The 11,945-nt window shown below is 46.5% G+C and overlaps 1 protein-coding gene across 1 annotated transcript; it reads right to left on the bottom strand.

The window, feature by feature from the left end:
• Position 1: 1 nt before the first annotated feature.
• On the bottom strand, positions 2-6,006 carry arpp21 (cAMP-regulated phosphoprotein, 21; the record flags this gene model as incomplete). The annotated part of the gene is given in 18 exon segments (XM_047019713.1): positions 2-34; positions 156-227; positions 504-643; positions 743-863; positions 865-898; positions 1,030-1,215; positions 1,346-1,402; positions 1,491-1,528; positions 1,619-1,717; positions 1,983-2,079; positions 2,192-2,329; positions 2,549-2,687; positions 2,815-2,926; positions 3,023-3,097; positions 3,207-3,248; positions 3,442-3,627; positions 3,707-3,796; positions 5,798-6,006. Coding segments are annotated over 16 exon segments (1,560 nt in total), but the record flags the coding sequence as incomplete, so codon positions are not given.
• Positions 6,007-11,945: the final 5,939 nt, after the last annotated feature.

Below are 11,945 nucleotides of genomic sequence, written 5' to 3'. Positions count from 1 at the left end.
TCATGTGTCCGAACTGGGGCGTCAGTTCTTCAGCCTGATGGTGTCAAGAAAGAGTCAAAGACCATCAGCACACACACACAGTCCAATTTACCACTGCAATAACCTAATTATAGCTTATTCAATCGTGTATCCAAACAGACACACAGACGTTGTACCCCAGAGTAGTGTTGAAGAGGAGAGACAGGCAACAACTGCTGAGGAGAGGGATAAGATGAATACTGAACCACCTGAAAGAGAGAGAGAGACAGAGAGAGGGGGAGGGAGAGAGAGAGAGAGAGAGAGGAGAGAGAGAGAGAGAGAGAGAGAGAGAGAGAGAGGGGGAGGGAGAGAGAGAGAGAGAGAGAGAGGTAGGGATATGCATACGGATGGTGTTAAAATAACACCAGTAGAAAGTACTTGTGTTATGGTGAAATAATAGAAGCAGACTAATGTACTTACTGTACTTTACAAAATACATCTATCTGCATACTGTGCTGTGAAAATGAATCGTTGAGCCTGTGTACCTGTGGTATGGCGTGATTGGCCATTGGCTGCTGCTGTGGAGGGGGCGGTCCTGATAGCTGATTCTGGCTCCTGGTTGGTTGCTGGTTGTCAGGAGGGTTGTACACAGCAGGAGTCCCATCAGGGTTTAAAAAGGGCTGTCCTAAGAGGGCAAAGGGTACTATAAGGTTACACCGGCCAACACATGCTAAGACCAAGAATGTATGCCTCTGTGTGTGTGTGTGTGTGTGTGTGTGTATACCTGTCTGCGGGTTCATGAGAATACTTCCTGGTGGAATGCCGTTCTCCAGGATGAAGGTGGAGTTGATTGAAGGCACGTGCTCTTCTGGGATGGGAGGGGAGGAGGGGCGGGGGGGGGTGTGAGGAAGGCAGTCTGTAGAGAGATATTGACCCTGAGAAGAGACAACGAGAGAGAGAGAGAGAGAGAGAGAGAGAGAGAGAGAGAGAGGGCAGATGAGGGTTATGAGAGGCAGAGAAAAGGAGGGGGGATGAGAGACACTGAACCAGACGTGAGGCCTCTCGTCGGCACCTCGGTTGTCCCGGCTGTGACTGATGATGGAGCGGTGTTTGGGGGCGGGGCTCGGCCACTGGTAGGAGGAGTCAGAGTCGGTGCTGCTCCATGGTCGGGGGTCGTTGCTATAGCGACAGTCCGCCTCTGTGCTGCTCTGCCTGCTGCTCCCGGTCCAACCGGAACCGGAACCTTCTCTGCTCCCCCTGCAGGACACACGGAGCGTCACATTGCAGAGATACTGACCCCCTGTAACACACTGTTTGTGGGGGGTGGGGGTTGGGGGGGAGGATACATGTGTAGTACTACCAAGTAGCCACATGGGGGTGCACTCACCTAAACAGCTGTCTCCTCTTCTGGGTCTCAGAATAGGGGTTCAACTCTTCAACAGCCCTGTAGAGACAACACACACACCGGTTCAGCCACACAGAACCATTGAGGTACAGGGGTCAGAAGACATATGTTGGCAGATCATAGGTACCTTGTCTCAGTATGAACATCCTCCTGGGCACACACAGGCTGAAATGAAGAGGAGGAATAGTGAAGAGAAGAAACACGAGTGTGTGTATGGGTGCGTGCGTATATGCGTGTGTATGTGGGCTCGCTCACCTCCTGGTTGAAGATTCTGTCTCGTGCTCTCTGGTACTCTTCCTCTCTCTCCTCCATGGACTTGCTCCGCCTCTCATCGTGTAAGGGGTGGAGTCTGGCCTGAGGGGGGCGGAGGAAGACATGTCAGAAACATCAGTAGAAATAAACAGGACTGTGTTTTCTGTTCTGTTCCTTCACTATGTGCTGCCAACAGACGGACAGACAGATAGACACAGACATACAGAATGACTGACAGACACATAAACAGACAGGCAGGTAGACAGACAGACACGTAGACAGACAGACAGGCAGGTATACAGACAGACACATAGACAGACAGGCAGGTAGACAAACAGACACATGGACACAGCAGACAGATGAATACCTGGTCTTCTGAGCTGTTGTCTCTCTTCAGTATTGCTCTCCACTGGATCTCCTCTCCTCTCTCCTCCTGAACCATCTCCCTAAACCTCTGCTCAGGTCTGAGCACACACACACACACACATTCAAAAACCTTCAGATAAAGATCAAACTCTACAGGTATGCAGAGCTCTACCAAGAACGCACACAGGAAAGACACCCAGGCGAGCGTACATGCGCGTGTTGCCGGTCTTGTTGATGATGACAGCCTTGCCTGTCTGGTCCACGTTGTGTTCCATGCCAAAGTAGGCGGCCACGCGGTGGACCAGCATACGGTGGTAGGAGGACATGTGAGGAAACTTCTTGAAGGGACTGTCCGACCGGGCAAAGAGTACAGACACGGTGTCAGACAGCTGGACTAAGATAATGCCTGATTTCAAATCTGAATGACTCACTCACACACACACACACACACACACACACACACACACACACACAGACACACACACCCTTACAAACCCATACATACTCACAACCCCACAGACACACATACACCCATAAATATACACACACACACACACTTATTCTTACTTATTGCTGGTGATGTAGTCGATCATGTCCTGTTCCAGTTTTAGCAGCATCATCTTGTCTCTGGGGTTGCTGTTGAGAGTGTCCATGATGAACTGGTCCAGGTCTATACCTGTGGAGTCTCTGTACTCCAGACTAGACTCTGCACAGGGCACACGCACACAGACACATGTTAATATGCTCCGGGGGAGGGACAAACGTCCTCACTTTGCTTCTTGGACACAAACACACACACACACACAGACACTCACACACAAACACACACACACCTTTGGATAGCGGTGGCCTCTTTGATTCTTTGGCTTTCTCCAGTTCGTCTCCTCTACAGGAAACATCCTCATTGTCGTGGTAACCAGACAGGATGTTCATGTCAGATGAACCCTGAAACATCAGAGGTAGGGACTAAGAACCGATGTCTTTGTGTGTCTGTGTGTCTGTGTGTCTGTGTGTCTGTGTGTATGTGTGTGCATGCATTACCTGGCTATCCTGCATAGCATCTGAGGGTGAGGACTCTTCACACACAGCCATACTCCTCACTAGTCTTCCTTTGGCCTGAAACAACTACTAATCAGTACATCATTCCAAATGTACTAGACATGCACAGCTAGTAAGCTTGACAATCAATTGACAAGTACAACTCAAGTATCAGAGTTGGACCTACCTTCGGCTTTCTCTTGGGTTGCCCCTTGTTACCTGCTTGTTTCTAAGTGACAAACAGAGATGTTGAGGAGTGTTGCCAGACCAAAACAAAAAATGGTTTGGTGACAGCATCAAAGGAATGGGTGAGAGAGAAAGCGATGTGAGAAAAGGTTTGTGGTAAGGTGGTGGTGGTGGTGGGGGTGGAGGTAGAGATGATATCCTATTTTGAGGTGGGGGTGAGTATCTAGCTGTCTCACCTGTTGTTCCTGCTTTCCGTTGTCATGGTCACTGCCCTCCCCCTCCGTCTCGATGCAGCAGGAGGGTGCACATGGCAAAGGAGAGGGGCAGCAGGGAGCGGGGAGAATCTGGTCACATGACCTCAGAAGAGACGATTCCTGGAGGACCTCCTGGTTTCCTAGATTCACTTCAGACATGTCTCTGACCTACAACAGACACATACACTGGGGGTCATGTTCAGGTTTTTGTGTGTGTGGTGTGTGTGTGTGTACGAGCATGTCTTACCTGTGTGTATGATGTTTATATGAAGCAGTCTCTCGGATGGTTTATGTCCTCAGATATTCCATGTTCCCAGGAGTGGACAGAAAGGAAAACCTGAAGCACACAGGGAGAATCAAAGCTTGAGACGCCCTTGCACTAAAACGCACACCCATGAGTGTCTAAATAGGGATGGTACAGTTGGTGTGAGTGATGAAGCCGCTCTGAATGTGACATAAAGCGTGTGTGTTTGTGTGTGTGTGTACATGAAGGAAAGAGCGAGGGCGTAAAGTAAATTAGGAGGAAGTCAGCTGTTGTCTGTACATGCAGGATATAAAATAGACTAAGCTTAGCACGAGACAGTTCACTACTGTCCAGAGTTCATTTCTCTGTCACCATGGTATCATGAGCACCACATATGAAATAGTGTGTGTGGATATGTGTGTGAGTGTCTGCTGTGTAAATGTGTGCTTGTCAATGTGTTTGGAGAGTGTGTGTGTGTGTGCTCTCTGGCTTTTCTTAGTAACAGCAGCTGTAGGGGGCATCATTCGATCTGCTGCCCGTGATATTCCCAGAATGCCTAGCTGAGCTCCTGAGCCCAAGAGTGGGACTTTGGTGGTCGCATGCACGCAGACACACACACACACACACACGTGTATATACGGACACACACACACGCACACACACAGAGGAGGAGAATGACTGCCGTGGTATACTGGTTAACAAACAGTGGCTGTAGAGGACATGTACTTCTGTCAGTCTGGTCCCAAGAGGGCAGTGGGTTTACGGGTTACATTGTTTACAAAGGAACTTTGAAGAGGTTTCATGTCTTACATTTGTAATTGGTAGGACACCAGACCAGACAGATTTAGTCGCCTTGGAAGAAATAAACAGGGAGGAGAGAGAGATGCGGAGATAGGAGGAGGCTGCTGAGCTGTAGAGTGGGGCAGAAGAGAGATGGATGGAGAGAACAAAAAAAAAGACGGAGAGAAGGCAGCGGTAGAGAGTGGCTGGTGGGTAAATGGCATGAATGAACAGTGTGCGGGAGAGGTGGAGAGAGAGGGTCTGAGAAATAACAAGTGACAGAGATGGTAAGATGAGGGAGAGAGAGAGAGAGAGAGAGAGAGAGAGAGAGAGAGAGAGAGAGAGAGAGAGAGAGAGAGAGAGAGAGATCTGAACCAGCAGAGCGAAGCCACGGTGTTTGATTTGTATGTTGTCGACCATGTAAACGGGATTTCAGAGGAGGTTAGAGCTGCAAAAGAAGCGCTGCTCGAGAGAGAAAGCTGCGACACGCTCATTAACGCATGACGGATGGCAGCGGGAAGCTGGGACAGCGCGCACCAGGATCATCATCATCATCATCCATCTGCTGCCCTAGAATGCTTCAAGCCTGGAATAAGTCAAAAGCTGTGTAATATCTACCCAGTTCTATTATGTATGCTATCAACAGGCACGCGTATCAAACTATCAATCAAACTAGTGCGTCCTATCGTGGTTCAAAAAGAAAAGAGTTATTGAATCCTAAGAACTAGAGTCAATTGAAAGGATATTTTACTGTATGTAGATGTCAGTAAGCGCGGAGTGTTGGTGGCTTGTCTGACCTGTGTTTGCCTGTCTGTATGTCTGTGTGCGTCAGTGCGCATTGCATTCTCTTGGCGAAGCTGACACTCGCGCTATTTTTACAACGATTGAGGACCTCCTGCTCGTGGACTTCATCACGCTGTCAGCCGCACTGGGCCACCGCGGTGGTCGCAACGGACTGTACAGACGCACACAGTACAGGGTACTGCACGAAGTCACTTACAACAAAGACCAAGTATAGGTATAGGACAGGATCACTAAACCGAGACAAAAACATGTAGCCAGAACACCGGCATTGTTTGTCTACTCTACATAGAGCTGTAATATCGCAATCTATAAACTCAATCCAAAGTGGAAAACTGGCAATACACGAAAGAGGAAGGCTATTTTAGGGATTGTTTGAATACATCCAACTGACACATAGTTGTCAGAATGTAATACTGTATATTCAACAGTAGCCTATACGGCGATTAGCCTACCTCTCATTGAGACAACACACACACAGCAAAATCATATATTTTCAATGCATTAATTTACCTCCAGGTGACGTATCAGCGTGTATATGTTACGGCGTCTTCGTCAAGATTGAATGCTTCTGGACGGTTCCGTATGTTGTTCGTTTTGTAGAGTCCTTGTTCCCCGCGCAATGCTTTCTTTTCACTGTCGGTGTCAGCCCACTTAGCAGCCTCTCTATTTAGATATCTCTCTCTCTCTCTCTCTCTCTCTCTCTCTCTCTCTCTCTCTCTCTCTCTCTCTCTCTCTCTCTCTCTCTCTCTCTCTCCATCTCTAGCTTTCTCTCTCTCTCCCTCCTCTTTCTTTCTCTCCACCCACGCCCCCGCATACTCAAACGCACGCGCACTTAATAGGAGTGTCTTTATAATGAGTCTCTCTCTCTCACGCACACAGGCATACAGTACATTACACTAGACACCTGCTTGACGGGTGGTTTAGTAAGCATTGAAGAGACTATGTGGCGCTTATTTCCCCATTGCAGGGCACAGAAATAGCCCATGGTTGCCCTCTTATGTAAAATATATCCAAGCACAGCTGTGTGTGCATGCGTGCGCGCGCGCGTGCGTTTATTTGACTCAGCTTGTTACATCAGTTACAGTTAGATAGTCCTTGGACAGTCTTTTACAGGAATGACTCAGGGAGAATACCAAGTATTGCTTCATTAGAGATTGTGTCATAGTTCCTAGATCATGTGTGTGTTATTGAGTAAAATACCTCTTCTTAAGTTAAGTAGCATGAATATCAACTGATCTATATTAGCTTTTACATTTACATTTAGTCATTTAGCAGACACTCTTATCCATAGCGACTTACAGTAAGTACAGGGACATTCCCCCCGAGGCAAGTAGGGTGAAGTGCCTTGCCCAAGGACACGGTGGGGAATCGATCCGGAAACCTTCTGATTACTAGCCCGACTCCCTCACCGCTCAGCCATCTGACTCCCCAAGCTTTTCATGAGGGGTGACAAAACCCCTTCAGATGCTTTGGACGCTGATGACGAGCATCAGTGCAGTATTTTAAACTCTCCTTCACTGCCGCTTCAGATTCTCAATCTCCTTTTTGAAACTCATTTTCTCTGCTTTGTTGGATAGAGACAGGTCAAGGTAGACAGGGAGAAAGAAAGGGGGGGACATGCGGCAGTGGGCCTGGGAACCCAGGCTGCAGCAGGAAGGCCCTGGCCCATGGGGTGCATACTGTACCCTGGGAGCCAGGGGGGGGGGATTCTCCCCCTCAGCTTAGAAACATACAGAACAGATGGGATAGAGCCCCTGGTGTGTGTGTGTGTTTGTGTGTGTGTGAGTGTGTTTGCATGCAGTAGCTAGGAGAACACCTGTTATAACCACCACAGGGTTAGTGGTTTAGTGGGTTAAGTGGCTGGTAACGGATGTTTGACATCATTGTTCATCTTTTTAACTCTCCATCTTCTTTTCTTTTAAGCAAACCCTCCTCCTTTCTCTCCTCTCGTCCACCATCTTTGTTCTCCATGTTTATCTTTCCTTCTGTTGATTCCTGACTCTGAAGGAACTCCGAGGGGAGTGTTTTAAACAACATGCACACACACACACACACACACACATACACACACAATGTTCTCTTTTTGGACTACGGCTCCAACTAGGGACCCCTAGCTGCCACTCTGATTGACAGGTCATCCATAACACAAACACACCCACAGTTATCCTCTGTATGTTAGACAATCCTCTCAGCTGAGGATGTCATGACTATATGAGTTGCACAGCTATTTTTATTTGTTCTTAATGAGATGAGATTTCTCGCTGCCATAGCAACGGTCTCTATGGATACTCGCTTAGATATCCAGTTTAAATTATCTTATTATGGGCTGTGCCTCCCACAGTGTATAATAGCCTAATTAAAAGAACAATACCACAATACCACACTTCCTGGATGTGACCAAACCCTTTTCAATTCCAACACCACACAAAAAAACACCACATCACGAAAATGGTTTAGAACCTTGATTTTTCACCATTATTCAACTAATGAAGAATGATAACAGTTATAACACAGCTGATTTCAGACCCTCAGAAAACACCACGAGTGACACAGAGGGGGGAAACAAGTTCTCAACAACAGGTGCTCTGATAATGAGAAATTAAGAGACAAACACACACTGACTGACACACACAGGCACACAACTGAACTCATCTTGGCAGTAATAGAGGTTGAGTGATGGCTGCTATCGATCAGTTGAGAGGATGCCAGCAGTGATCTGGAGGTTATCAGATCTGAGAGCTCAGATCATTACAGCAGCTCTGTGATTGGGGTCACACAGGTGATGAGACCGACCATCTCATTTCCTGCCAAAGATCAAAACAACCAATCAATATGTGCCAGAACAACTCTGCAGAGCTGGAAGTAGAGACACAGAGTAAGTGTGGAGCGGACACGGTCATGCACAAACACACACACACACACACACACACACACACACACACACACACACACAACCACGCATACACACTCACACACATACGCATTCTTAAAACCATATATGGACCAGAACATTCTTCTGGTGTTTACGGTTACGGTAAGAGAGGGACATGTTCTCCATCTCAACTATTCAATGCTCTCCTGTGCACCCTAAGGCAGCTGCACACTTTACAGCACTCACTCACAGTTGCACACAGCCACAGTCTCTCTCACACACACACACACAGTCACACAGTCACACGCACAGTCCCACAGACAGGTGTTGCAATGTTGTGGTACAGTCCAAGTGTGTCTGCTCTTTTCTCACAGTAACATCTCAGTCTGATGACTCATAGAGAGGATGGAGAGGTAAAGAGAGTGAAGGGAGGTGACAGAAGGAGGATGAAGAGAGATATGGAGGGTGAAGAGAGATATGGAGGGTGAAGAGAGATATGGAGGGTGAAGAGAGCTGGGTAACAGAGAATGTGAGGAGAGGATTTACAAGGGAGACAGATGGGGAGAGGGAGAGAGAGGGAGAGAGGGGGGGGGGAAAGGGAGAGAGCAGGGGGGGAAGGAACAGTGGGATGGTGAACGAGAGTCCGAGAATAGCTTCAGTGGAGGGTAAAGCAAATCACATCATCGACACCGTTAGAGAGAAAGAAGAGACTGTTTTGACCTCTGCTGCCTGTGTGTATGTGGATCGCTGGCCCTGGTCCTACTGCAGCAGGTGGCACTGCTGACGTCAGTCTTCCCAGCAAGACATACATACACTCTCTCAGATCTCCAGTATCAATTGCAGTGGTGACAGAGAGTCACTTATCATATCTCAGGGCTTAACCCACTCTGATGCTGGAGGCTACACTGCTATCCCTACTTCTGATTACGAAGGAAGACCACCGTTGTGTTGAACAAATTACAGTAACAAGCAAGAAATCAATGTTTGTTTGAAAAACTTCCCCAAGCCCCCCTTCTCTCACCCACACAGGTTGGCTAGAACAGTCAGCTTCCTGTTGCACCACACACACACACGCACGCACGCACACACGCTCATACACCACTTCCCCTTCAGCATCTCCTTCTATTCTTCCTCCCACACACTAAGGACAGAGTGTACCAGAGAATAGGTGACAAGAGATACGGAGAGTGAAAGAGATGGAGAGAGATGGAGAATCAGCCAGAAAAAAAGGGAGTTGATTCTAAAGAGATTGGCTTATATACAGTGCCCTCCAAAAGTATTGGAACAGTGAGGCAAATTCCTTTATTTTTGCTGTAAACTGAAAACATTTGGGCTTGACATCAAATAATGAACGTGAGACCAGAGATCAACGTTTCAGCTTTTATTTCCAGGTATTTACATCAGGATCTGATGCACAACTAAGAAAATATCAAATTTTGTTTGAATCCACCCATTTGTCATGTGATCAAAAGTATTGGAACAGATATACTCAAAACATATTTAAGTGAATAAGACTTAATATTTAGTTGCAAATCCTTTGCTTTCAATAACTGCAGCAAGTCTGTGACCCATTGACGTCACCAAACTTTTGCATTCTTCCTTTTTGATGCTTTCCCAGGCTTTCACTGCAGCCTCTTTCAGTTGTTGTTTGTTTTGTGGGGTTCCTCCCTTCAGTCTCCTCTTAAGCAGGTAAAATGCATGCTCTATAGGGTTTAAGTCTGGAGATTGACTTGGCCAGTCTAATACCTTCCATTTCTTGCCCCTGATGAACTCCTTTGTTGTTTTGGCAGTGTGTTTTGGGTCGTTATCTTGCTGCATGATGAAGGCTCTGCCAATCAGTTTGGTTGCATCTTTCCTTAAATTGGCAGACAAAATGTTTCTGTAGACTTCCGAGTTCATTTTGCTGCTGCCATCATGTGTTACATCCTCAATGAAGATTAATGAGCCCGTCCCAGAAGAAGCCATGCAAGCCCAAGCCATGACATTACCTCCACCGTGTTTCACAAATGAGCTTGTGTGTTTGGGATCATGAGCAGTTCCTTTCTTTCTCCAAACTTTAGCCTTTCCATCACTTTGGTAAAAGTTAATCTTTGTCTCATCAGTCCATAAAACTTTGTCCCAGAATTTTTGAGGTTCATCTCTGTACTTTTTGGCAAATTCCAGCCTGGCCTTCCTATTCTTCTTGCTAATGAGTGGTTTGCATCTTCTGGTGTAGCCCTTGTACTTTTGTTCATGAAGTCTTCTGCGAACAGTAGATAGTGATACCTTCACTCCTGCCATCTGGAGGTTGTTGCTGATCTCACTAACAGTTGTTTTAGGGTCTTTCTTTACAGCTCTCACAATGTTTCTGTCATCAACTGCTGATGTTTTCCTTGGTCTACCTGTTCGACGTCTGTTACTTTATGCACCAGTAGTTTTCTTCTTCTTCAGGACATTCCAAATGGTTGTACTGGCTATGGCCAATGTTTCTGCAATGGCTCTGATTGATTTTCCATCTTCTCTAAGACTCACAATTGCTTGTTTTTCACCCAAAGACAGCGCTCTGGTTTTCATGTTGTTTTCACCTCTGAATACAGTCTGCATAGACAAAACCTATCTTACCCAATCTGAACCTGAGTGTAGACATTCAGTGGTATTTATTGATTGAATAATGTATGTAATAGGACACACCTGGGCAACAAAACACACCTGTCAGTCACATGTTCCAATACTTTTGCTCACGTGACAAATGGGTGGGTTCGAACAAAAAGGTGATATTTTCTAATTTGTGCATCAGATCCTGATGTAAATACCTGGAAATAAAAGCTGAAACGTTGATCTCTGGTTTCACATTCATCGTTTGATGTCAAGCCCAAATGTTTTCAGTCTACAGCAAAAATAAAGGAATTGGCCTCACTGTTCCAATACTTTTGGAGGGCACTGTATCATACACGGTTTTAATGACACAAATAGAAGGTCTTAGATCTGTGGTAATCTGTGAATGTGCGGTGTGTGAGTCATTTGCAGCATTCTGGGTAATTAAGGAGGCACACCTGTCACAGACGGCTGTTTGCCGCCTTTATTTCCTCCTCGACAATTAAAAAGTAACACTTCTCTGGTGGCGCGTTTGGTGTTGTTAGAATGAAAGACTTGTGATGTTTCATCACGCAAACGGGGGAAAAAAAAATGTGTTCGACATCTTGCGCTTCGATTGTCTTTGACAGAACATGATGTAAGGCAAGCACTCTGGCAGAGGGAGAGAGACAAAACCAATGACAGGGAAAACAGAGGGAGAGAGAGAAAAAGACAGAGAGAGAGAGAAGGTCTGCTAGTTTGTTCCAGCTGTCAGGGAAAGCGGGGTGTTAATCTGGTTAAATCTGTGCAATTTCTCTCCCGCATCATCAGAAAGAGACCCCAAAAAGAGACATCATCTACAGCCAAAAAGAGAGACTTGGGACAGAGGAAGGAAAACTGGGAGGCAGGATAAAAGAAGTAGAGGTGATGACATTGGGAAATGAAACGAGGTGTAGCAGTCTTCTGTTTCCAGACGTATTAGTCTCCTGACACTGAATAAATATCAGAGGATGAGATCTGTCTGAAGAATCACCCGCAGGGAGATATGATTGGATGAGATCATGACCCTTCAAAACATGATTTGCATATAATTTAAATGGGACCACCCCAGAGCTTGAAAGGTTAAGAAGGTGTCTGATTGGTGTAATGGAATAACTCCCTTCACTGATTGGATGAAGGGGTAAACTAACTCAGGAATGAAACTCTGATAGCGGTGTGACTGCCACCTCCTGG

This window comes from Hypomesus transpacificus, chromosome 4 (assembly GCF_021917145.1).
Source record: "Hypomesus transpacificus isolate Combined female chromosome 4, fHypTra1, whole genome shotgun sequence".
NCBI classification, from domain to species: domain Eukaryota; kingdom Metazoa; phylum Chordata; class Actinopteri; order Osmeriformes; family Osmeridae; genus Hypomesus; species Hypomesus transpacificus.
Note: the sequence above shows the minus strand (reverse complement) of the source record. Positions and strands in the feature narration are given on the sequence as shown.